Genomic DNA, 27363 nt, shown 5'->3' with positions numbered 1-27363 from the left:
ATTGGTTTTAACGGTGTTCGACGAACAGTTCGGCGAACATACGGGTGTTCGACGAACCGAACCGAACTGGAACACTACGGGGGTGGCTCAACTCTATTCATGAGGACCCAAGGTGTCTGTTGTTTCTCGTGTAGTCATCGGTGGAAATGTCAAGACTGGTACTACCACTGCCTGGTTTACCTGAGTCCAAGACAGGAAATTCTCCTAATACGGTGCGGACCTTCCCTTCAACCTCTTCTATCTGTTAAGGAGTGCCTTGACCTTTAACTCTGTCACACAGTTGATTCGGGCACACCTTCAGGTGGTCTCTAGATACAGTCGCAGAAGTTCTCCCTCCATCTTTAGTAATGAGGCAAACCTCACTGTTATCAAAGTGCGAGGGCAAGATGGTATACGGCTCAGCCTCCCACTGGTCATCCAGCTTATGATTTCTCCGCTTTCTTTTCAGCACCTGTTCTCCGGGTGACAAGGGAGCAGCAGGGGCTTGCTGATTGTAATCTTTCTCTTGTTTCTGTCTGGCTCGCAATAGACTCTCTTCCACACTCTGTTGGACTTTACAGTACTGTAGCTGTCTTTCAGTGTCCCAGTCTGTGTCTGGCTGTACTGCTGCTGGTATTAGGACACCCATGTCCAGGTCGATGGGAAGTTTACCCGGTCTCGCCCGCATCAGGTAGGCTGGGGCACAGTTGGTCGAATTCACCGGAATATGATTGTACAGGTCCACCAAGTCTGGTAACTTCTCGGGCCACTGGTTGCGCTCTTCCAGAGGTACGGTTTTCACCACCTGGTTCATCTTTTCGCACAGACCGTTGGTTTGCGGGTGATAAGGTGTTGTCCGAATTTTCTTACAGCCGTACAGGTTGCAGAATTCTTGAAATATCTCTGCTTCAAAAGCTGGGCCTTGGTCTGTTAGGACTTGCTCAGGATAGCCATGAGGTCGACAGAAGTGCTCTTGAAAGGCTTTAGCAGCTGTCCTCGCCGTCTGGTCCTTGACTGGTACAACCACTAGGAAACAGGAGTAGTGGTCCACAATCGTTAAGGCGTAGGTGTATCCCGACCGACTCGGAGACAGCTTCACATGGTCCAGGGCCACGATTTCAAGTGGTTGTCTTGTGATGATGGGTTGTAAAGGGGCTCTCTGGCTACCACGATCTCTTCCTCTTAGATTGCATGGGCCACACTCTCGACACCACCTCTCGATGGAACTTCTCATGCCCATCCAGAAGAAAAGCTCACGGATCAGGACCTTCAACTTCTTCCACCCGAAGTGTCCTGCCCCGTTGTGGTAAGCTTCCAGGACCATTGGTGCATCCTTCTTTGGAACCACTATCTGCCATACCAGCTCGTGCGTGCGGGGGTGATGGTTCTTCTGCACAATTTACCTTCATAAAAGAACCACTTGGCTCTCTCCTTCCACAGCTGCAAGGCTTCTGGTGGTGCATCCGGGCCTGGGAACGAATTGGCTTAACTCAGCAGCTCTTTCACCATGCAGATGGCTGGATCACTGTCCTGCACTTCTGCCCATCCATGGTGGGGCAATGGGTTGAAAGAGACTCCTTGAACGGCCGACTGCTTGTTTTTCACACAATGGGAGCATTGGGAAGCACCCTGGCAGTGGAAGGCAGGCATCTCAATTTCTTCGAGGTCTTCCAAATCTTCTCCCATGTCTGGTAAGTTCGGCATGCGGGACAAAGCATCGGCATTGGCGTTCTTGCTTCCCGCCCGATATTTGATCACAAACTCGTAGTTGGACAGCTGAGCCATCCATCATTGCTCTAGGGCACCAAGCTTTGCAGTCTCCAGGTGCGTCAGCGGGTTGTTATCTGGGAAGACTGTAAATCTGGAGGAGGCGAGGTAGTGTTTGAACCTCTCAGTCACTGCCCAGACTATGGCCAGGAACTCCAACTTGAAGGAACTGTAGTTGGTGGGGTTCCTTTCGGTAGGGCAAAGCTTCCTACTGGCATAGGCAATGACCCTTTCTTTACCTTTCTGCATTTGAGACAACACGGCTCCCAACATTGCTGGCATCTGTGTACAGGATAAACGGCTGACCGTAGTCGGGGTAAGCCAGGATTTCGTCTCCCGTGAGAGCTAGCTTCAAGCGATTGAAGGATTCTTCCACTTTGTCGTCCCAGTCAATAGGAGGGCTCTTGGTCTTCACCCTTTTGGAGTGGCCCACCAAGAGGTCCTGAAGGGGAGCGGCTATCTTGGTAAAGCTCTTGATAAATCGTCTGTAATAGCCAACCAACCCTAGAAATTGTCGTACCTCACGAATGGTAGTTGGCTTCTGCCAGTCCTTGATGACGGTGACCTTATCCGGGTCTGGTGCTACACCTTCTGCGCTCACCACATGGCCTAGGTATTGTACCTTGGGTTTCAGGAGATGACATTTGGACGGCTTCACCTTGGGACCAAAGTTGGATAGGGCTTTGAATACCTCAGCCAGGTGTTTCAAATGATCTTCATAGGTTCTGGAATAGACAATGACATCATCCAGGTATAACAGTACCATTTCAAAGTTCTTATGCCCAAGGCAACATTCCATTAACCTCTGGAACGTTCTAGGGGGGTTACACAGCCCGAATGGCATACAGTTTAACTCGCATAAGCCCATTGGTGTAGTGAATGCGGTCTTCTCTTTGTCTGCCTCTGCAATGGGAACCTGCCAGTACCCACTGGTGAGATCTAGGGTCGAGAGGTATTTAGCGGATTTTAGTGCAGCTAGTGACTCCTCAATACGCGGCAAGGGATAGGCGTCTTTATGGGTGATGCAATTGATCTGCCTTTAGTCGACGCACATACGCATGGTACCATCCTTTTGACTAGTACCAAGGGGGCTGCCCAGGGGCTACAACTATCCCTTATTACTTCTGCCTCTTTCATTTCTCGCAACATGCTCTTGGCACACTGGGAGTGAGACGGAGGGACAGGATGGTATCTCTCTTTAATGGGGGGGTGGTCTCCCGTAGGGATATGGTGTTGGATCCCTTTTACTTGCCCAAAATCCAAGGGGTTATTACTGAATACCCTTTCGTATTCCTGGACTACCCGGTACACCCCATCTTTCTGATATGAAGGGGTGGAATCAGTACCAATGTGCAGTTTCTGACACCAGTCCTCCAACTGTCCCAAGGAGCCGTTGTCCTCCGTGGCTTCAGATGGGTCCAAGGGTTCTACTGCCTGGATTGCATTATTACTAACAGTAAAAAGCTTGTCTATGGTAGCATACCTGGGTAAGTTGGCCTCTTTTTCCCCACAATTTAATACTCGTATGGGTACCCTCCCCTTTCTGACATCCACCACCTCTTGAGCTGTCAGGATAGTGGGTCTGCTGTCAGAGTAAACGGGCTCTACTAAGGCCTGGTAGCCTTGGCCTCTGATACCCATGGCTGCCCTACACCATATCATCATTTCACTCTTGGGGGGCAGCACAATGGGGTACAGGTCACTCACCCTTACGCTGCCAATCTCTCCACCGGACAACTCTACCTGTTCTCTTTGCATGAGTGCTCTAATCTCTTTGTGCAGAGCTCGCTGCTGTCCCGAGTTGGCGGTTTCAGCTACCTGCTGTAACAACACAATTATCTCACCAAGAGTTTTCAATAATGTTTGTACCTAGGGTGATCATGGGATGGCATTCATGTTTATCAATATCCACAATTATCATACCCTATGATTCAAGTTCCACTCTCCCCACCTTAATGGTCACCTCTTTATACCCCATCTGAGGCAAGGGCTGACCATTACTTGCTACTATAGTCAAGTCATCATCAGGGCGATGGGTAATGTCAGTGTCCGCTCAATAGCGTTTGTAAAGGTCATGAGGCATCGTGGTCACTTGGGAACCAGTGTCCAAGAGAGCTTTCAATGGAATGCCATCAATCACGACAGGCAGGATCTGCCGTCCCCCCACGTACTTGTCCCTCCAGTTATGTGGACCAGGTTGCTTTACTCCTGGGGGTTGGCCCTCTGCCCCAGGGGTTGTTCGTTTAACGGACACCACCTTGCGATGTGACCCACCTTGTCACAGCGTCGGCAGATGGGCCGCCCGGTCGGGTCGTAGCAGTCAGTGTCTCTTCCTTTGGTGAGGGTGGATGGTATCCTCTTCTGTCGTCGCCACGGCAGGTTATCCAGACTCAAGGCCAGCTGGATCTTCTCTGTAGGGGAAGACACTTGCAGAGACTGCACTGTTCTTGCCAACACAGCCATACTTCTGGTTAGTTCTTGTACCTGTAGGCGTAAGTCTGCAGAGGGTTCGTTACTCAGTGTCAGGGCATCAGCCTCAACAGGATTCTGGGGCAAACACACTGCCTCCTGGTGGTAGAGTATTGCTAGGCATTTAGTGGGCGCGGTGTCGCTAGGGGTCATCTCTTGTAGCACACGGATTGCCCTGTCCTTAAATTGAGCACATTTCATGTCAGGGTTTTGTAAGGACATTATACGCAATTGGGATTTATGCATGGTAGACAGCAGTCCTTCTATAAATTGCTCTGTTAATAGCCTGTACTCTTCCTGCACACTGTCAGGATCAATCTGCTTAATGGCTCGCAGCGCCTCCTGTAGGCTGAGGGCATAGTCTCTCACACTGTCCTGCACCCTTTGTTTGCAGCCAAAGAACCGCATTTTTATTTCTGTTGCGGTGCGGGTATCAAAAGTGTGTTGTAGCTTTGTTAAGATGTGCTTGACTGTCAGTTTATCAGTGTCCGGCCAGGACTTGACTTCCCTCTGCGCGGCACCATTTAGCTGACTGATTAGAATGCTGACCTTCTGCCCTTCGGCCAAGGGGTAAACGTCAAACAGGCTACGCAGTCTCTACGCTACGCTAAGGGTATGCGACTGCCCTGAGTATTGTGGTAACCAGACCGCTCCTGGGATGTATGGCATAGACAGTGGCATTATGGGGGCTGCGGCAGCACCCGCTGTTGGAGCTTCGCCTAAGTTGGGCATCTTTCTCCCCACCTAGTTCACCCTTGCCGGGGTAGGGCTCACATCTCCAGATGCTTATGTTGTCGCTCCTTGCACAGCCGGTCACCGTGACTGCTCTGCTGGTCACTGTACAGCCGCACTCCTGCTGCAGAGCTTCTCTCACTTGTATTGTAGTCACTGAGATGCAGCTGCTGGGATCGTCGGATGGGATGGATCAGATCTCACAGACAGAGCTGCAGAAGCTGGATGGATGGATGGATGGATGGGATCACACAGCCCTCTGCAGGGGGAGGCGACAATCCCCCCCCCCCCTCAGACTCATGCAAAGGGGAAGGCTGGAACCTTTCAATCTGAGTGACAGGCAACTCTTGGATAGTCTATAAAAGTGGGAGGGGCCTGTTTTGGCACCTTTTCTGAGGCTCCGCCCACAATGGGACACCCCACATATCATTAACTCCGCACATGCTACAGTAATGGCTGCAGTTTATATAGTTATACAAAGTCTTTGTGGCACACAGGACCCGGTTAACGGTGTCCGAAAATCCTGTTCGTGACCCCAGTTGCAGCGGCCGTGAGGGCCTGGGGTACTCGGTAGCTGGGCCAGCAGTCTTCCAGGGAGGTCATGGTGGCAGCGGCCCAGCTCCGTTGCCCTGGCCGAGCAGATGAAGGGAGTATTTACAGGGGATTTGTAGTCTTTATGTGATGCCACCTGTGGTGCCTGGTCAGGGGTGACCACCGCTGCTGTGTGGACCCTTGGGGGGTAGATGGTATAGCAGCTGAGATGGAACACTTCCCGCTGGCAAAGTGGGCCCCCAGGGACTGAGAGAGCTGATATGAAGGGTGGTAGCTGGGGAAACAGGGTGCAGAGAGCAGGGTGGCAGCAATGATGATAGTCACAGTGGTAGCACAGCTGCGGGGATGTGCCGAAGAAGGAGACAGACACGAGGAATGCAGTCCAGTTACCTGTACTGCAGAGAAAGCTATGGAGTCCGGGGCACTGGTCACTAGGTCCAGGAGGGTCCGGTCAGCCTGGAAGCAGTTGGAGTCCGCCCCGTCAGGTGGGTTTGGAGGCCTGCCTGCTACACTTCTCCGTTGCGGGCCCCGCTGCCTGTGAGCTGTCCTGCGGTCCCTCTTCTTCACTCCTGCTCTAATGCGCAGCCAACGTCCCACAGGCCACACTGCTAAATTCACACAATTTTCGAATGCTTACGCTCGAAATTATGCCTTTTAGACTCATGGAGACGGAAGCTTTCTGCAACCTGATGGCAGCAGCCGTCCCTCAGTACTTGGTTCTCAGTCGCCACTATTTCTCCCGGTGTGCCGTCCCCGCATTACACGAGCACGTGTCCCACAACATTAGACGTGCCCTCAACAATGCAGTTACTCGGAAAGTCCACCTAACCACGGACATGTGGACAAGTGCTTGTGGGCAGGGATGGCACACTGGGTTAATATAGTGGAAGCTAGGACCCAGTCGGACCTTTGGATAGAACATGTCCTCCCGACACCAAGGATTGCGAGCCCTGGGTCAATCAAGGTTGGCCCCACATTCTACAGCTCCTGCACCTCCTCATCCTCCTCATCTACAGCCTATATCTCCGAAATGACCCCATCAGTCGCAAGCTGGAAGCACTGCAGCACTGCATCGACCAAGCGGCAAGAAACTGTGCCTCGTGGTTCAGTGGTTTCTCAAAACCTACCCGGACCTGCCATATCTACTTGTCAAAGTACTCCGCCTGTGTGCCCATTTTAGAAAGTCAGCGAGAGTTTCCGCTGCCCTTGCCATGCATCAGCAGTGTTTGCAGCTTCCAGCTCACCGACTGATCTGCGATGTCCCCACGCGTTGGAACTCTACATGGCAGATGTTGAGAAGGATTTGTGAGCAGAAGAGGGCAGTTCTTGACTACTAGCATTAACAAGGCCATCGGTATTCAATTCAAACTCCACACATAAGACCTCAGGAGTGGACATGGATGTCAGACATAGGTACCATCCTGAAAAACTTTGAGGACTCCACCAAGATGGTGAGCGGCGATGACGCCATATTTAGCATCACCATCCCAATTCTCTGTCTTCTGAAATCCTCTTTGCTCACAATTAAAGAGGATGCATTGCAGACAGAGCACGATGAGATGGACCAAGGAACCATACAGGGTGATTCCAGCTCAGCCTCATCTCATCCCAACGTGAATTGGGTGCAAATGAGGAAGAGGAAGAGGAGGAAAAACAGGAGCTAGTTTCCTGTGCTACAGATGGTACTACCTGCACAACTGTCATACCGTCTGTTCAGCGTGGATGGCCTGAGGACAGGGAGGAGGAGGAGGAGAATGAGAGCATGGTCTTCTTGGTGAGGACATCTTCCCTGTTAGCAGTCTGGCACACATGGCTGAGTTTGTTATGCTACCTTTCCCATAACCCTCGCGTTGTCCAAATTTTGGGTGACAGTCATTACTGGTTGGTGACACTTCTAGACCCATGCTATAAGGAGAACTTTCGGTCTCTTATTCCTGCGCAGGACAGGCCTAATAAAATGGGGCAGTACCAGAAGGCCCTTGTTGAGGAATTATTTAAAAAATTCCCATCTGAAAACGCTGGCGGCAGAGGTCACAGTTCGTTGGACAACCAAGGAGTACAGGCGAGAGAGACACAAATGCAATCCAGCAGAGGCTGGAGAACACTGTCAAATTTCTGGGACAGTTTTCTCAGACCCTCCCATCGCACAGGCCCTGAGGTGCGGGGTACTCTGCCAAGGAGGGAAACGTTTCAGAAGATGGCGAGGGAGTACCTTGTCGACCGTACCAACGTCCTCCATAATTCCTTTGTGTATTATAATTATTGGGTATCCAAGCAGGACACGTGGCATGAACTGGTCTCTATGCCTTGGAGGTCCTGGCCTGCCCTGCCACTAGCGTTTTGTCCGAGCGGGTTTTTAGTGCCACCGGTGGATCTATAACGGATATGCGCACCCGCCTGTCAACTGAAAATGCTGACAGACTGACTCTTATAAAAATGAACAAGGGCTGGATTGGGCCAGACTTCTCAACACCACCGAATGATAGCAGCGTAACATAAATTCAAATACAATGTTTTTTTTTGAGGATGTCTAACTCTATTCCCATGCACCTCTGTCTTCACTCCCAGACATGGGTATACACTTCCTGATTTTGTCTATTTGCTCTTGTCCTCGTCCTTCTCCTCATCCTCATCCTCCACATACTCCTCCTTATCACCACCATATCTAACATATCTATGTCTCTTGCAAGAGACATTGGAGTTCCTTCAAATGTTTGGCAGCCGTTGCATTCTCTGCATAGGCAAACAGTATGGGAGACCCACTTCCTAATAATGGGAACATTGTTTCCAGGAGGACCTCCGATCTCTATGTCTCTTGCAAGAGGCATTGGAGTTCCTCCAAATTTTTGGCAGCAGTTGCATTCACTGCATAGGCAAACAGTATGGGAGGCACACTTCCTAATAATGGGAGCATTTTTTTCAGGAGGCCCTAAGACGTCTATGCCTATTGCAAGAGGCATTGGAGTTACTTCAAATATTTGGCAGCCGTTGCATTCACTGCATAGGCAAACAGTATGGGAGACCCACTTTCTAATAATGGGAGCATTTTTTTCAGGAGACCTTCCGACCTCCACATCTCTTGCAAGGGGCATTGGAATTCCTCCAAATTTTTTTCAGCCATTGCTTCATTGCATAGGCAAATAGTATGCAAGACCCACTTCCTAATAATGTGAACATTGTTTTCAGGAGGCCCTGTGACCACTATGTCTCTTGCAAGGGGCATTGGAGTTCCTCCATATTTTTGGCAGCCTTTCATTCACTCCATAGGCAAACAGAATGGGAGACCGACTCCTTTTTAATGGGAACGTGTCGTACTCGTTACTGTAGCCCAGCTCTATGTGTTTTTAAATTGTTAGTAGGGTTTTTCCTAAGTTTTGGCAGCCGTTGGACTCACTGCAAACCCTATAACTGGATAGCAGACTATCTTCTTTCTAATGGGAACATTTTGTTACTGTAGCTGAGCTCTATGTGTCTTTAAATTGTTGGAGGGGTTTTCCTAAATTTTGGATGCCGTTCAACTCACTGCATACCCTATAACTGGAAAGCAGACCCTCTCCTTTGAAATGGGAACATGTCGTTACTGTAACCCAGCTCTGTGTCTTTAAATTGTTAATAGGGGTTTTCCTACATTTTGGCAGCCGTTGGACTCACTGCATACCCTATAACTTTATAGCAGACCCTCTCCTTTCTAATGGGAACATGTCGTTACTGTAGCCCAACTCTGTGTCTTTAAATTGTGAGTGGGTTTTTTCCTAAATTTTAGCAGCCGTTGGACTGACTGCATACCGTATAACTTTATAGCAGACCCTCTCCTTTCTAATAGGAACATGTTATTACTGTGGCCCTGCTCTATGTGTCTTTAAATTATTAGTGGGGTTTTTCCCAAATTTTATCAGCCCTTCAGTCACAGCATGGGCATTACCACTATAGGAGACCCACCACTTTATAATGGGAACATTTTTTTTACTGAGACCCTCCTCTACATCTCTTCAAAGGGGTATTTTGTTGCGTCCAAATTTTTGGCAGCCTTTGCAGTCACTGCATGCGCAGTAACAGTATAGGAGACCCACTCTTTAATAATGGGAACAACAAAGCATAGCCGGCTAATGGCTTTCTAACAATAGCGAGGGCCCACTGCTGGCCCTTTAAGAATAGTAAGGCTGTAAACATAGTGTATGTGACTATCACAATCCCTCCTTAATAAGTGAAACACGATGTGTCTGATGATATCTCACACACCACTTGGCCAGATAAGGTTGTAAAATGTTAAAATTACATTTACTGGTGAATGCATTTTTCAACATTGAAAGCAATGCAAGTGTGCAAAAATGCATTAAAACGCTACGTGTGAACATAGCCCAAGGTGTGAAGGAGCATTTTTGGTTTTGGTTATTTATTTTGCTTTATATACAAGTCATTACCCTGGAAAGGATGTTCCTTAACATATTTCCCAGGAAAATCCATTTTGGTTTCGTTTTTGCATGTTTTATTGTGAGTCCGTAAAAGTGGCGTAATACTCTGACAACGTTGTTGACAGCAGTGACCTGGGAGTCAGAAAGTGCTTCCAGGGGTCTTGCCCATGCTGTTCCCATGTCATTTGAGTACTGTTCCCATCGATTTGGGCAATTTTTAGCCCTCTGCAGACCGCCGGGGGAAGCCGCCTGAAAAATGCTCGAGTTTCCCATAGACTTACATTGGGCTCACTACTCGGACCGAGCACTCGAGCATTCCAATTTGCTCGACCCGAGCAACGAGTACCTGAGCATTTTAGTGCTCACTCATCACTAGTTAATATATATATATATATATATATATATATATATATATAAACTATTTTCTAGGTATACCCACCTGTGATGATACAGCATAAAATCTTAATAGTGTCAGACATACTTTTTGATGGCAAGAGCAGTATACCTTTATTTTTATGTTGATTTTTTAACCTGTCATCTTCTTTGGTTGATTAACACAGACTATTGTTTTAATAATTCTGAATGTTGATTTAAAGAGCCTCCTACTATACCAACTACGTTAATAGATTATCTCAAACAATGAGAGCTGAGCCATGTGAGTAACGCCCTCCCTAACCCCGACCTGTGACTGATGACCTTTATATGCAAATAGAAAAAGGGTTTATCTATAATGCTGAAAATAGACTTGGGACAGAGAATCCAGGAGAAGCAAGAGGACACACAGACTCTGAGACCATCAGCTTGGAAGGATGGATTTTACCTAAAGATACACAGATTTGGATTCCACATGGTTCCGGCCTAAGGGTTTCGGCCCTGACTGGAAAGATACGGATCTACTCCATTAACCATTAGAGAGACCATGGATATGTTGTTTGGTGTTGCCAGGAGGGACCCATCGGTTGCCTGGAACTCATGGAGACATTCAGAAATGCCAGATTGGGACCTGCCAGTCATCTGGCTCCATGGAAACTCTTGGAGAGGCCAGGTTCGGACCCTCGGGTCTCCTGGCCTTGTACCTCGATGGACTGCTAGCTTCCTAAGCTTGCCGCTACCTTCTCTCTGAGGGGGCCTGCCAGAAGTGGGGGGCCACTGGTTGAGGTAGTCAGCCCTGGAAGTCCCAAAGTCGCAGCTGTTCTATCCCAGGCAGGCGGAAGGGTGAGAATATGTAATGTTGTGCCGTCTTGGGTATTTGCTGGAACTGTTCTATGTGTTTATTGTCCGCTTTGTGGTTCAATAAAGTATTGCCACGCTGTTTTATCCTCACCCTGCATTGTCTGAGTAGTGTACCCCGGGTCTTCACACCACCTTTAACCATATCTGTATAGCCCGCTTTTACTTTCACATATAGTTACATGTACACATTTTTAATATATTTAATATCAATAAAGATTATTTTAGCCATAAAGCCAAGACTTGTTTTTTTGGGGGGTCGCACAATCCCTACTCAGCCAAATATTTTAAAAGTCCTGAATTAAAAAATCACCCTCAGTGTTTAACAGTAGATGAAAAAAATTACACAAATTAGACTTAAAAGATAGATGTACATATTACATATATTTATATTCAATCGACCAGTTCTACTCTTTGGTTTTAAAACTTATTTTCTTTCTGAAAGCCTCTTTGATGTCTTTGCTCCTGAAGCTGTATATAACCGGGTTCATCATAGGCGTTAATACTGTGTACAACAAGGCCACCAGAGAGTCCACATCCGAAGAGTAAGAAGTCTTTGGCCGAACATACATGAAGATAAGCGGCAAGAAAAAAATATTGACCACCGCAAAGTGTGAGGCGCATGTAGAAAACGTCTTCTTGCGTCCATCCTTGGAATTAATCTTCAGAATAGTTAATATAATTTTAATGTAAGAAATGACCACTAGAGTAAAGGTTATTAGAAGAATGAAAGCTCCAAAGGAGGAACCAACTACAACGTTGAAGGAGGTGTCGGTACAGGCCAACTGTAGCAATGGTGGATGGTCACAGTAATAGTGATGGATGACATTAGGACCACAAAACGGTAAGCTTGAAGCTAATATTACAACTGTAACTGGAGTTAAGAAGCCACCAGACCATGCTACAGCCATCAACAGTTGATACCGTTTCCTTGTCATAATGGTTGGGTAATGTAGCGGAAAACATATAGCAACATATCTATCATAAGCCATTACAGTCAGAAGGAAACATTCTGTTGCTGCTAAAGACAAGAAAATATACATTTGAGCAAAACAGGCCGGAAAAGAGATGGTGTCAAGGTGCATCGCGAACTTGGCCAACATCTTTGGGACGGTTACCGATGTGTAGCTCATATCAAGGAAAGACAAGTTACTAACAAAGAAATACATTGGCGTATGCAGCCGCCGGTCAAGTATGACCAAGAAGAAGATGCTTCCATTCCCAGTGATGGTGAAGAGGTATATAAAGAGACAGACACAGAAAAGCAGAGTGGGATACTTCTGAAGACTCGGGAAGCCAAAGATGATGAATTCAGTTACACGATTATTGGTCAGATTATGAAAAACTGCTGACTGAAGGATATCCTCATCCACCTGGTTCAGAAAAATAAAAGGGAAAAATATTAATAGAGAGTGTCTGACAGCAGTGAAGGGAGCGGGCAGTGGTGGCACCATACTAGTGTGTTTGGGCTCCTTATTATCCAAGTCCTCTGTCAGCTGTACAGTGACAACAGTCCGAATGATGAAACTGCGACCAAATTATTTTGGAAGCAAATACATCATCAATATAAATGTACAGTGGTGGCCAAAAGTATTGGCACCCCTGCAATTCTGTCAGATAATACTCAGTTTCTTCCTGAAAATGATTGCAATCACAAATTCTTTGGTCTTATTGTGTCACCCTGGCCTGGATGCCACAAGTGTAAATAAAGCTGTGTCTGAGAGCAAGGGGGAGGTTCTCTAGTCAGGGGAACATTAGCATGCAATGCCTCCTGTCTCAGGCCAGTAGGGGGAGCAGGCTGCCCCTATAAAAGCTGGTACTGGGGGCACGGTTAGAGAGAACTTGATGGCCTGTCTCAGGACTGAGACTTGTCCCAGAGCAGAGCAGGGACAGACAGTTTTGTATTGCACCTAAGAGGAAGTGTGGCAGGAGGAGAGCCACAAGCCAGAGACAAGAGGCGAAGTGAGCCTGTCTTGGCAGATAAAAGACTTACTTTACCAGACTTTGGTGTCTGAGGCTGGAAGGATTCTACATCCCCCAGCAGAGAACCAGTCCGCAAGGGACTGTATATTCCTTGGCCTAAGAAGCCTGGAGGCCCTGCCACAACCGAAGGGACCAGTAAAGCCGTACAAGGCTGGGAGCAGAAAGGAACCCACGTCGCAGGCCATACAGGCGAGAATACACGGAAAGCTCGGAAACGTGGGCTGCTACCCTATAACGAGGAGATAGCCAGAAGGAGCGCAGAAAGCACGGTAGGCCTACACCCTCACCCTGACCAGGGCCAATTTCCCCGTTGCTCTCAGACATCCAGGTCCTCCTCCTAGCCGGGACTGTTTATGGGTCAATTTACCTGTTCTAGTAAAGGCCCTGGACTGCAACTTGTTGTCTGTGTGCTCCTTGCTCCTCCAGCACTATCAGCACCGGGACTCTCACTACCATCACTCCCACCATCCACTACACTGCCCTGGGGCCGCACTCTTCCCGTGGGAAGTCACACCATCCCAGCTGCATATATCATCAGCCCCAGCGGTCTGCCCTGCAGCGGCGGTTCCTAATGACCACAAATCCACGGGTGGCGTAGTCGGACAAAGCCAACAGCACATAACAGACTACCACCGGCCTGACCACCCTGAGCCACGGAACCGGGTTGCCACTACTACTCCCATCGTTCCCCTATTGCCCGGATCCGAGTGCCCCACGGCCCAGGGGGCAGGTCAGCTTTGGCGTAGTCGGCAGGATTTCGTGCCCGCAACCACCGGGTACTGCGTGCCTGAAAAAGACTTTTGTAACTTACCTGTGGCGAAGTTTCCCGCTGTCCGGAGTCGTTTCCCGCCATCCGGAGCCGATTCCCGCCATCGGACGCCATCTTCAGGACGCCGCGCGGGAAGAAGAGGGGCGTGGACGTCAAAACCGCGCGAGATCCGAAGCTCCGCCCCACGCACCGACGCTGCGCAAGGTCCTGGAAGGGAGAGAGAGCGACGCTGACGTCATCAGGACGCGACGCCAGGTCCTCGTCCATAGCAGCAGCAGCGGAGCTGCGGCCTACAGAAGAGGATCGTCGGAAGGTAGGCCACGCTTAACTAGGGGGGAGGAAGATGTCGGACACAGAGGCGCCCACTACCACCAACGCAGCTGCAGCAGCGGTGATGCCCTTTTCCTTGCCCTACATCCCTGGAGCGGCCTGGCTGCCCAAGTACTCAGGGGAGCCCCATGCCCTAACTGACTTTAAGGAAAGGCTGTACAGTTTGTTCCAAGTCTACCCCCTGACAGAGGAACAGAAGGTCAGCATACTAACAGGGCAGTTAACTGGCGCAGCCCAAAGGGAGGTAAAATCATGGCCCACTGAGGAGAAAAGGACTGTGAAGGGTATTCTGGTCCGGCTGCGGGGTACCTTTGACACACGTACCTCCGCTGAAATTAAAATGAGGTTCTATGGGTGTAAGCAGCGGGCACAGGACAGCATCAGAGACTATGCCCTAAATCTGCAGGAAGCCTTGAGGGCTATCCAACAAACTGACCATGGCATTGTGCAGGAAACGCATAAGCTGCTAACAGAACAATTCATAGAAGGTCTGCTGTCTAGCGCCCACAGGGCCCAGCTGCGCCTCATGTTCTTTCAGAACCCCGACCTGACCTTTGCCCAATTTAAGGACAGGGCCATAAGGGTGCTCCGTGAATCTGCAACCAGTGGCGCTATAAACCACCGGCGCCCTGCTCTCACCTACCACGAGGAGGCGGCGCCCTCCTCTATGGACCCCGTGGGGGCTGATGGACAGGCCCTGAACCAAGCCCCGTCGAAAGACCTGCACCACCAAGTCCAGGAGCTGACCAGGAGCGTCGCGGCGTTGACCAGGACCGTCCAGGCATTGCAAGTGGACCCGTCAAGACCCATCGAGCTGGCTTCAAGTCCGGAGGATGTCCCGTGGCGTCGACAGAGGAGGATCCCGTCGTTCCGAGGGAGGCCCACAGACCGCTATGCAGAGGATGGACAGCCCATTTGCCGTCGATGCAACCAGCCCGGACACATTTCCAGGTACTGTAATTTAAACGGGTCCAACCTGGGGCAGAGGGCCAACCCCCAGGCATAAGATCACCAGGCCCTTATAATTGGCGTGATAAGTACGTTGGGGGGCGCCCAGTTTTAACCGTGGTGCTGGACGGTATCCCCATGAGCGCCTTGCTGGATACTGGGTCGCAAGTAACCATTATCCCTTATGTACTTTTTAAGCAGTATTGGACTGATGCTGATATCACACGGTATCCAGACAGTAACTTGAGCATCATCGCCAGTAATGGCTTACCCGTGCCGCAGATGGGGTTCAAGGAGATGACCATTAAAATTGGTAAAGTTGAACTGCTGGCACAGGGAGTAATTATTGTGGACACTGACAGTCGTGAAAGTCACCCTAAAATAACTGTAGGTACTAACGTAATTGAAAATTGTCTTTCAGAGGTAATTGTAATTCTACAACAGGTGGCGGTGAATGCTAGTTCCAGTCAACAGAGAGTCCTCAACAAGGAGATAAAAGCCCTGATGAGACGGCAGCAGGAAGAACTGTCTGGTGGTGAGATCGGTAGCGTAAGACTGAGTGACCCATTCCCCATTTCCATGCCTCCCAAAAGTGAAATGATGATCTGGTGTCGGACTGCAATCGGGTTGAGAGGTAGAGACTACCAAGCCATGGTAGAACCCGTGTACTCAGACATCAGGCCCACCATTTTGACAGCCCGTGGGGTGGTTGATGTCCGTCATGGGAGGGTGCCCGTCCGCATCCTCAACATTGGGGAGAGGGAGGTACACTTACCCAGGTACGCTACACTCGCCAAACTGTTTGTTGTCGAACACACGTCCATAGGACAGATCAGGCAGTGCCAGTTTTTCACCCAAATACCCAGTGTCCCAAAGCCCCACAAGATTAACCCACCTCCCCCCTTTTCCCACCACCCAAACACCTACACCCAAACCCATATATACAATATATACAGAAACAAACAATACAATAACCATAACTGACAAAGCCCAAGTTCAGCGCCTGCAGCCCTACATCACTGTCTACTGATCAAAACAAAACAAAAATCTATGGTGTCAGCAGCAGCCCACCACCAGGAGAGGAGACGACCAGACTAGGGCACACTAAAAGAAAAGCCCCTCCAGAGGAGAGCGGCCCTCCGTGTACCCAGTCTCTCATAGTCCAGAGAGCGCACCTTCACCAGGTCACCGAGTATGGTCCTAAACACATCGTCCACTGGGAGGATTTTCCGTTGCGTCGATACTAAGCACTGTGCATTCCACGTGTGATACCTAATCACTGCGCTAACTAGAAATAAGTTGCAGCGGCCCTGACCACCCAGGTCTCCGAATGCTCCATAGGCCCATTCCGCATAAGAGAGACAGGCCAGCCAGGGCCAGCCAATGGAGGCGCCCAACCTGTTGTACACCTCTGTGTTAAAGGGACAACACAGCAGGAAGTGGTCCATGCTTTCCAGCATGGTACCACAATGCTCCCGAGGACAGTTCCTGTCCTCAGAGCTCCTACACTTCAGATTGTCCCTCACACACAGTTTCCCATGGAAGCAGCGCCAAGCCAAGTCCCAAAACTTCGAGGGGATCCTGATAGAATTCAAAAGATGCAGACCCACCCCAAGATCCCGACTTGGGCAATCCCTGAGCGCCAGAGGCCTCTGAAAATGGGTCAACAGAACCCTTTTGTCAAGGAGCTTCCTTGGCAGAGTCCTGACCTCCCACATTCCCAGACCCCACCGGCGAGTTACCTTCAGAATCACGGCAGCGTAAGCCGGGAGATGTCCATGCGGTGTGCGGAGATCCTTCACTTGCCCTCCTGTCTCCCATTCCTGGAAGAAAGGCTGAAACCATCCCCTACAGGAGAATACCCACGGAGGAGCCCTCTCTTTCCAGAGGTTTGCAATATTGATCTTAATGAAGGTATTCACAAGGAATACCACAGGGTTGACCATACACAACCCTCCTAATCTCCTCGTATGGTAAGTAACCTTCCTCTTGACCAAGTTAAGTCTATTCCCCCATAACAGTTGGAAGAACAAACTGTAGACCCAAGTCCAGAGAGGCTCCGGCAAGATGCACACACTACCCAGATAGATCAGCAAAGGGAGCAGATAAGTTTTAATCAGGTTTACCCTTTCCCTTAGGGTCAAAGACCAACCCTTCCATTGGTTCACCTTCTGAGTGGCGATCTCTAGCCTGCTGTCCCAATTTTGTTTGGGGTAATCCCCCTGGCCAAATTCGATGCCAAGAACTGCTGTAGAGACTTTGGGTCCTGGAAAGGTGTCTGTGAGATCAAAACCAGGATCTCCTCCTCCCAACCAGAGACTCTCACACTTATCCCGGTTGATCTTAGACCCGGATGCCTCCGAGTAGCGATTTACCTCTGACATCAGTCATTCTGCCTCCCCTCGAGAGCTGGCAAAAGAATCTCACCACCCTTTTCTTGAACATCTCCCACCACTCTGACTTACTACTGCAAAGATCCAGTAAGGGTACCTGGCTCTGAAGAAAATCCTCAGAGGACTGTCTTATATTCGCTTCTTCCAAGAGAGACGAATTGAGCCTCCAAAAGCCTCTTCCCATCTGGGGGGTCTCTGTAACATTCAGAGAAAACAAAATCAAACAGTGATCGGAGGACTCCACCTCAACAACAGATACTGCTGAAGAGACGGCTTCCTCCTTTAAATAAAACCTGTTTATCCTGGACCTACAGTTACCTCTATGATAGGTGAACCCCTCATGGCCTGCGGTGTGCCGGATGTGGACATCCACCAGGCGAGCCTCACTAGCTATACTACTAAGGGCGACTCTATCATGTCAGCTTGTCTCTGGAACCTCCTCTATCCCGGGGCCTCGTGACAGTGTTAAAGTCCCCTCCAAAGATGACCTGCTGACTCGTAAAAAGGTAGGGCTTGATCCTCATAAAGAGACACTTCTGGTCCCACTTAGATTCGGGACCATAGATGTTAATGAGCCGGAGCTCTTGTCCCTTCATGAGGACATCTAATATCAGGCACCTCCCCATTTCTAACTCAATAACCCGTCGGCATTATACCGGTGCGGTAAAAACGACCGCCACTCCGCTATACGGCTCGGCCGCAAGAGACCAATAGGAGGGCCCGAGTCTCCACTCCCTCTTAGCGTTAAACACCTCTGTTTGGTAGCCTGGTCTTTGCAAAAAGAATATGTCAGCTTCAACCCAGCTGAGAAAATCAAAGGCCGCAAATCTAGCCATATTTGACTTAATGCTGGTGACATTAATGGATGCCAGCGTCAACGGAGTGGCTACCGCCATCATTGGTGATTGGGTTAGATGGCTTTCTTCTTCCCACTCCCACTATCCTCTGCCTCAGACGAGGAATCCTTCCCCCTCTTTAACAAAATCGAGGTGTCCATTCCCTCATTTTTCCTTTCTTCGTCCTCGTCTCCAGACTCTGGGCCAGTCCCTCCCCCCAAGGACCCTGCATCCCCAGGAGGAGAAACGGCGAAGCCCTGTAATCTCTGCCGAAGCCAGAACCTCACCCTCCGCCTGCTCCTCAGAGGAAGAGATGTTCTCAAGGGCTTGGAACCGGTTAGAAAGACCAACCAGAGGTGAGTCAGTTTTCCCTTCCTTAGATACCTTGGTCAGAGTAGGAGAACATGTTTTATCTCCCTTCTTTCTTTTCTATTTGGTGCCGAGCTTACGCTTGTCCTCTAGCCACCGCTTATTATCCTCATCCATACTTTCATAATGGGACGATTCTGAGGCAGAGGTGGTTTCCTCCCTGTGGATCCTCCTGACCTCCTCATCCAACTCATCATCCCTCGGGGCCTAATCAGCAAGACTGGCATCCAGGACTGGGGCTGCCCCAGTAGCCCGGGGCTCGCCCCACTCCCTCGCCTGTCTGCGCTTGTCTAGACTCCTCAGCTGGGCACGCATATTTTTATTGCTTTTCTTCCCTGGCTCCTTAGCTCCCCCACCCCTGCTAGTCCCCTCGCCAGCAGAATCTCCCACCGGGGTCTCGACTGCATTAGCGAAGGAGCGAGGATAACGGCTGAATGGGTGACCTAACTCACCACACAGATGGCACCTAATCTCCACACAAGATGCAGCAAGATGGCCGACACCCCCACACAATACACATTTCTGCACAGTGCTATTTGCACTGAAGTGTGTGGGGTCGCCGCACCTGTGACAGAGCTTTGGTTGCCCCTGGTAGAAGACCAGGATACGATCCCTACCCAGGAAGGCAGACGATGGAATGTGGGCAACCGTACCACCTGAACGCTTAAGTTTTACCATAAACGTCCAGGCCCCTGACCAGATACCTGTTATGTTCTGCTACCAAAGCTAAGGAAAGAGAGGAGATCTGTCCCTACTATAAGACTCAGCTGAATCCCTACGATGTAACAGGGAACCTGATCCTGCGATCAGACCTGCTAAAGTCCTAATCTAGTCTGTACGGAGACCTATAGATGTGAGGAGGGAATCCCTACAAGTACTAAGGACTGGGAGGAATATGGGACACCTCCTAACAGAAATAGTAGCAGACAGACGAACAAACAAAATATATAGAACATAGAGGTCCGTAGACCAAGCAAACTAACAGAGTTAGATACAGAGCACAGGCTAGCTAGAAAGTAGATATACAATGAAGTCCAGCAAAGCCAGAAGGGCGGAGCAGGATTAAATAGGCCAACAAGGTCATGTGACCAGCAAAGGAAAAAAAAACCTAACAGCAAGGTTCTAACAGTACCCCCCCTTCTAAGAGGATCCTCCGGATCCCCTAGGACCAGGCTTATCAGGAAATCTCCTGTGAAACGCTCTGATAAGTCTGGACGCGGAAACATCATCTGACCTCACCCAAGAGTTATCCTCGGGTCCGAAACCTTTCCAGGCCACAAGATACTGCAAACTACCTCTATACCGTCTATAGTCAAGGATGCGAGAAATTTCATATTCCCCGTCCTCCACCACCGGAGGAACAGAGGCAGAGGCGTCACCATCCGACACAACAGCTTTTTTTAACAGAGAGACATGAAAGACCGGATTAATTCTCCAGGAGGTAGGAACCTCCAACCTAACAGCAGATTGGTTGACAACCTGAAGCACCTTAAAGGGCCCTACAAACTTGGGACCCAATTTCTTAGAAGGAATCCTCAACCGCAGATTCCTAGAGGACAACCAAACCATGTCACCAACAGCGAACAAAACCTCCTGTCGTTTCCTATCAAAGTAGTCTTTAGATTTTCTGTTGGCCTCCTGAAGATTACCACGCACATCCGTCCAAACTCTTTCCAAATCACCGGAAAAATTCTCCTCCTCAGGCACGGCAGATCCCAACTTGGAGAACGACCCAAACGACGGATGTCTCCCAGAACAACAAAAAAAAGGCGAACAACCAGCAGAAGAAGATGTATGATTGTTCAGAGCAAATTCGGCAAGTGGCAGAAACTCAGACCACCCCTCTTGATTGTCTGCCACAAAACAACGCAAGAACTGCTCAACATCCTGGTTTTTCCTTTCTGTCTGGCCATTAGATTCAGGATGATATCCGGACGAAAACGACAAATGAATTCCCAACCTGTCACAAAAGGCACGCCAAAAACGAGCCACTAACTGAGGACCCCTATCAGAAACAATGTCAGTAGGAACGCCATGAAGTCTGACAATTTCCTTGACAAAGGCCTTAGCGAGAGTTTTAGCGCAGGGCAGTTTGACGAAGGGAACCAAGTGACACATCTTGCTAAAACGGTCCACGACCACCCAGATGACAGTAAAACCCTCAGAGGAGGGAAGGTCAGTTATAAAGTCCATAGCCAAATGTGTCCAAGGAGCACTGGGGACCTCCAAAGGACAAAGCAACCCCGCAGCAGGAGTATGTGAGGACTTAGATCTAGCACATATAGTACATTGGCGCACCCACTTAATGACTTCCTTCTGCCATCCAGGCCACCAAAAACTGCGACCCACCAGTCTCTTGGTCTCAGAGATTCCGGGATGACCTGCCAACCGAGATTCGTGACACTCAACAAACAAATCTCTCCTAAAGGTCCCAGGCACAAACAACCTCCCATGAGGAGTGTTAGATGGGGCATTCTCCTGAGCTTTAAGAATCTCATCTTCCAAAACGGAGTCTAAAGCAGCTATCACAACACCTTCTTGTAAAATGTTTTCCTCTTTCTCAGCACCGACTATGGGAGAAAAACTGCGAGACAAGGCATCCGCCTTAACATTCTTAGTACCAGGGATGTAAGTAACGGAGAAATTAAACCGCGAGAAAAACAGTGCCCACCTAGCCTGACGGGCATTCAGGCGCTTGGCAGCATCAAGATATATCAGATTTTTATGATCCGTAAGAACCTGAACGGGAAATTCCGCACCTTCCAAGAAGTGGCGCCAGTGTTCAAATGCGAGTTTAATAGCCAATAATTCCCGATTACCAATATCGTAATTCAGTTCAGTCTCCGAAAATTTTTTTGAAAAAAAGGCACAGGGATGTAATCCATCCCCGTTATCCTGAGACAATACTGCGCCAACCCCCACAGAGGAAGCATCAACCTCAACCAAAAACGGCCTAGTAACATCAGGCTGCATAAGGATGGGAGCAGAGGTGAACCTCTCCTTGAGATACACAAAAGCTTCAATGGCCTCAGAAGACCACTGAACCGCATCAGCACCTTTCCTGGTGAGATCAGTCAGAGGTTTGACAATACTAGAAAATTTTTTTATGAATTTTCTGTAGTAATTCGCGAAACCCAAAAACCTCTGTATCGATTTCAAACCAATAGGCCTAGGCCATTCCTGCACAGCCTGAACCTTAACCGGATCCATCTCAAAACCTTTGCTGGAGATAATGTAGCCCAAAAAACTAATTCTCTGTACAGCGAACTCACATTTCTCCAGCTTAGCAAAAAGCGAATTGTCCATTAATAACTGTAATACCTCACGCACGCTCCGCCAATGAGACTCCAGATCTGGCGAATAAATCAAAATGTCATCCAAATACACAACCACATTTTTACCGATCAAAGGTCTAAGGATGTCATTAATCAGATTCTGAAAAAATGCAGGAGCATTAGTAAGACCAAAAGGCATAACCAGATTCTCAAAATGACCCACAGGAGTGTTAAAAGCAGTCTTCCATTCATCACCCTCCTTCATGCGCAACAGATTGTATGCCCCCTTAAGGTCAATTTTAGAGAACCACTTGGCCCCCAATAACTGGTTAAACAGATCAGGAATCAATGGCAGTGGGTAAGGATTGCGTACCGTAATTTTGTTAATCTCATGAAAATCCAGACAAGGACGTAAACCGCCGTCCTTTTTTTTTACAAAAAAAATCCAACCGCCACAGGAGACTTAGAGGGCCTAATGTGACCGGCGGCCAAACTTGTCTGTATGTATTCCTCCAAAGCCTTCCTCTCAGGAATGGTAAGGTTAAATAAACGACTTTTAGGAAGAGTCGCTCCAGGGACAAATTCAATAGAACAATCATAGTCTCTATGGGGAGGCAAAACCTGCGATTCCTTCTCAGAAAAAACTCTCCAAAAATCCTGAATAGGAACAGGCAATTCTCCCCTATCCAAAGCTGCAATACGCCCGTTACAACACTTGTCATAACATTTATGGCTCCAGGATTTAATTTCACTGGTAGACCAATCCAGTACAGGATTGTGAAATTTTAACCAGGGCAAACCCAATATTACTGGAGAAGGCAAGTTATTCAACACTACCAAATCCAATTTCTCATGGTGAACACCATTAATAGTGAGAGGAAATTCACTGACCTTGAGAGTAATATTCTTCAAAGGGGAACCATCCACAGAAACCACAGCAATGGGGGATGATAAAGGTTCAGGTTTTAAATTGAGTTTTTCCACGAATCCCCCATCAATTACATTCAGTGTAGACCCGCAATCAACAAACACCCGAAATTCCATTAATTTTTCCTGAGCAATCGTGGAAGCAGCTAAAAATATACCCTTGGAATTTAAACAGGCAATACGGGCGTGACTGACCATTTTTTTTTCTTTCTTCATACGAAGCTCACAGCCTTTAATCAAATGACCAGATTTTCCGCAATAGAAACACAAGCCTTCTGAAAAACGACGGTCTTTTTCTTGAGAGCGAGGTGCCACCGATCCAATCTCCATCGGTTCACCACTGTTAGTACACACATTATCATAACCAGAAACTGACATAGCAGAGGATTTGCTCTCATTAACCCTAGCACGCAGTCTTCTATCCACCCGTATAGCTAATTGCATAGCCTGTTGCAAATCCTCAGGTGTAGGATAAGCAATTAGCAGGTCTTTAACCCTTTCACTGAGCCCAGCAAGAAATAGACTTTTCAGAGCAGAATCGTTCCACCCTGTTTGAGTGGACCAACGACGAAAATGAGTACAATATTTTTCGACATTACCTGATCCTTGTTTTAAACGTCTCAACTCAGTCTCAGCTGATGCCACACGGTCAGGATCATCATATAATAGTCCTAAAGCAGAAAAAAAACTATCCACTGATCTGAAGCATGTATCACTAGGTTGCAAAGAAAAGGCCCACTCCTGAGGCTCTTTGCGCAAAAGTGACATTATGAACCCTACGCGCTGGGATTCATCCCCAGAGGACTTGGGTCTCAAACGAAAATACAATAAGCAAGCATTTTTAAATGAAAAAAATTCTCGATGTTCACCAAAAAATAAATCCGGCAAACATACCTTAGGCTCCAAGAAATATGCTCCAGGACAGTTACTCACGTGCTGACGGAGCTCGGCCACTTCCAGAGAGAGTCCCTGCAGGTGTTTAGCCAAATCCTGAACCGACACCATGATGGAACAAAAAAAAAAAAAAAAAAAATCTTTCCTTAGAGAATTTGCAGGCTGGACTTACTGTTATGTTCTGCTACCAAAGCTAAGGAAAGAGAGGAGATCTGTCCCTACTATAAGACTCAGCTGAATCCCTACGATGTAACAGGGAACCTGATCCTGCGATCAGACCTGCTAAAGTCCTAATCTAGTCTGTACGGAGACCTATAGATGTGAGGAGGGAATCCCTACAAGTACTAAGGACTGGGAGGAATATGGGACACCTCCTAACAGAAATAGTAGCAGACAGACGAACAAACAAAATAGATAGAACATAGAGGTCCGTAGACCAAGCAAACTAACAGAGTTAGATACAGAGCACAGGCTAGCTAGAAAGTAGATATACAATGAAGTCCAGCAAAGCCAGAAGGGCGGAGCAGGATTAAATAGGCCAACAAGGTCATGTGACCAGCAAAGGAAAAAAAAACCTAACAGCAAGGTTCTAACAATACCAAACTCGTCGCAGTTTTTCTTTGGCATCTCCACCACCTCTCCATACCGCCCAAGTCATATCATGATGTCATAACAAGAAAGCGACTTGATACGAGTCATCACGGTCACTTTCTTGATTTGGTTTTGGCGAGATACTGCCTGAACGGCAAAGTCTCGCCAGCAGTGCTCATTTTTTGCCAACTCATAATTCATCCAGAAGAGCTCTAGCCCCTCTGGCCAAACAAAGCTGACATCAAACTCAGGCATGGAAAAGGGATGTATCAAGGCGAAGATATCAATCACCTTGAAGCCCATCCTCAACAGGAGCTTCACAACTTTAGACCTTGGAGGACATGCATCACTGCCCCTCCACTGAAGATGGACCACATTTCTAGGCACACTGCCTGGCCAGGCTGTTGGGAGGGACCACACTGTTTCCACCCCTTTTTTTGCTCTCGGAAGGCCCCGAGGCCATGCCTCTCTATCCAGAAGGATAGATCAACCTCTCGACCCTCTACCATTAGTGATCTCTCCCCCTTCTTTAGAGCCTCCAGAAGGAGCCGTTGCAACATGCCGTCCCCAAAGCCCGGAGACGAGGAGGAGGAGGATGCCCTATTTGCCCCGGAGGTGACACTGGCATAACTCTGGACAGGCGTTGCCACCACCAGGGGGGCAACCCGACCAGTGACTACATCAGCCCCAACTGCATCACCATTACCCACCTCCATCTCACCCTCCACCAAGCCAGCAACCACACCACTAGACAATGAATTGGCCTATTTCACACCCACCACCACATTCATTCCTGCTGGACCAGTAACAATGGTGGAGGATATTTTGACCTCAGCATCATCAGGCACAAGGGACTCAGTCACCACCATAGAACTGGAGATGACCTCACCCCTGTCTTATGTGTGCCCTCCACATCATCAGTCGTTAATTTCCGCTGTTTTGCATTTGGAGCGATGCGCTGCTGATCTTTAGCTGTTGTGAGGCGTTGCTGATCTTTAGCATCAGGATCTTCCTGACCAGCGGCACAAAATAACACTTTGGTAGGAGGACCGAAACGCTCAGCCCCGACAGCCCCCTCACACTGCCGCCGCTGCTCAACTAAATGATCAGAGGCGCCGAGGCTACCGGAGGTGCCCCCGACACCGGGCTGCTCCCCCCTCCCACTGAGGAGTGCACCACAGCATCATGACCTGACCGAACGCCCGCCACCGGACCGCCCTCACTGTCCAGCATCTCGGCTGATGCACATCCTGCTGCGTCCCGACTACTACAAGCAGAGACAGAGCTCTGCGCCTCACTACCGCGCTGTGTAATCTCCCCGTGTCTTTGCACTGGATCCACAGCTGAACTCGGGCTTGGCTGGGCAACGGGGCTTATACATAGTAACATCGTTTTTAAGGTTGAATGAAGACTAAGTCCATCTAGCTCAACCCATAGACTAACATGTTGATCCAGAGGAAGGCAAAAAAAAAACATGTGGCAAACACTAAGCTCCACATTGGGGAAAAAAATTCCTTCCCGACTCCATACGACAATCAGACTAGTTCCCTGGATCAACGCCCTATCAAGGAATCTAGTATATATAACCTGTAATATTATAGTTTTCAAGAAAGGCATCCAGGCCCTTCTTAAATGTTAGTAGTGAATCACTCATTACAATATCATGCGGCAAAGAGTTCCATACAGTGAGCTGCCCCTGTAGCCGCCTCAGGGGGTACAGGGAGGGGGGCATATACATAGCTTACCGCTTCCTGCACCTTTCGCTTGTTCTTCTTAGCCTTTTTCTGGCCCCCAAGTGTTTCTTCTGATAGATCGTCACCAAGATGGAAGTTTTGAAGGCACACTGGGGACTCCAGTAGCTTTATTTCCGCCATTAGCGCCACTCCCTGGCCGCTGCTGTCACTGTCCTCCCCAGAGCCGGCAGAACTGAGACCGTATGTCATTGTCGCCTGCAGGGAGCTTGCTGCACGTGGCCTGCGGTTGACTTTGCAGGCTGCCAGGTGGGGCTTTCTGCTGGTCATCATCACTCTCATCATCCACTTGGCTCTCAGGCTGCAGCACCATCTGCCTTTGCTCCCTGTTATCAGCCATTTCTCTGAATTGGTCTTCTGACGAGCTTACTTGCATCTTCATACTCAAGGAGGCGGCTCATGACCCGGGAGGCATAGGTGGACACAGACTCCTGGGGACTTTGAATCGCCCAACCTTCCTCAGTGAGGTCGGCCTCACCTCCGTGAGCACTCAGATTTCCTCCGGAAGGAGCGCCATCATGCACGCTGTCAGGCTTACCCTCTATGCTGTAAGCCTTGCAGCTTCTCTGACTCTCCACAGACCCGGGGGCAGTAGGAGCCACATTGCTGCGACTTCTGGTGGAGCGTCTCACCCCCAAGTCCTCTGATGTGCAGGCCCGTTGCTGGTTTCTCCTGCCCCCCACCGGCCTGGTTCAGAAAGCAGAAGCCTGGGACTTGGCTCCATCACTCATCCCAGGAATCCCACTCCCTCCCTGGGTAGGAGAGAGAGCAGATCCCCAGGTGGAGAGGTGTTGATTTTCAGAGCTCAGGAGCACACAGCAGGATCTGCAGCCACCACACCCTCAATCACCACAGTGAGCAACAGCTGATCAGAGCTGCATTCACTATTCTACTGGTGCAGTCACTGTGTTCATACATTACATTACTGATCCTGTACTGATCCTGAGCTACATTGTGTATTCCACCCCAGAGCTGCACTCACTATTCTGCTGGTGCAGTCACTGTGTACATACATTATATTACTGATCCGGAATTACATGCTGTATTATACTCCAGAGCTGCACTCACTATTCTGCTGGTGCAGTCACTGTGTACATACATTACATTACTGATCCTGCACTGATCCTGAGTTACATCCTGTAGATCTTTTATTATA

At 48.9% G+C, this 27363-nt stretch overlaps 1 protein-coding gene across 1 annotated transcript; it reads right to left on the bottom strand.

Moving 5' to 3' along the window:
- Nucleotides 1–11548: 11548 nt before the first annotated feature.
- Nucleotides 11549–26608, bottom strand: LOC141242961 (olfactory receptor 6N1-like). Its single transcript, XM_073668879.1, has 3 exons — nucleotides 26578–26608; nucleotides 25346–25554; nucleotides 11549–12514 (listed from the first exon to the last, which is right to left on the bottom strand). Exons 1-3 carry the CDS (start codon nucleotides 26606–26608, stop codon nucleotides 11549–11551), a joined length of 1206 nt encoding a protein of 401 aa, XP_073524980.1.
- Nucleotides 26609–27363: the final 755 nt, after the last annotated feature.

Source organism: Phyllobates terribilis, unplaced genomic scaffold, assembly GCF_046119375.1.
Source record: "Phyllobates terribilis strain yellow unplaced genomic scaffold, ASM4611937v1 Scaffold_2__4_contigs__length_985480577, whole genome shotgun sequence".
Lineage (NCBI taxonomy): Eukaryota > Metazoa > Chordata > Amphibia > Anura > Dendrobatidae > Phyllobates > Phyllobates terribilis.
Note: the sequence above shows the minus strand (reverse complement) of the source record. Positions and strands in the feature narration are given on the sequence as shown.

Bases quoted from the DNA above. Each gene is read 5' to 3' on its own strand.
- LOC141242961 (XM_073668879.1), bottom strand. From the start codon at position 26,608: ATGAGCCGCCTCCTTGAGTATGAAGATGCAA. The intron at 25,555-26,577 runs GTAAGCTCGTCA...CTGATCATTTAG, and splicing joins CCTTGAGTATGAAGATGCAA to TTGAGCAGCGGCGGCAGTGT. The intron at 12,515-25,345 runs GTGAGGTCATCT...TTTCTGAACCAG, and splicing joins AGGGCACACATAAGACAGGG to GTGGATGAGGATATCCTTCA.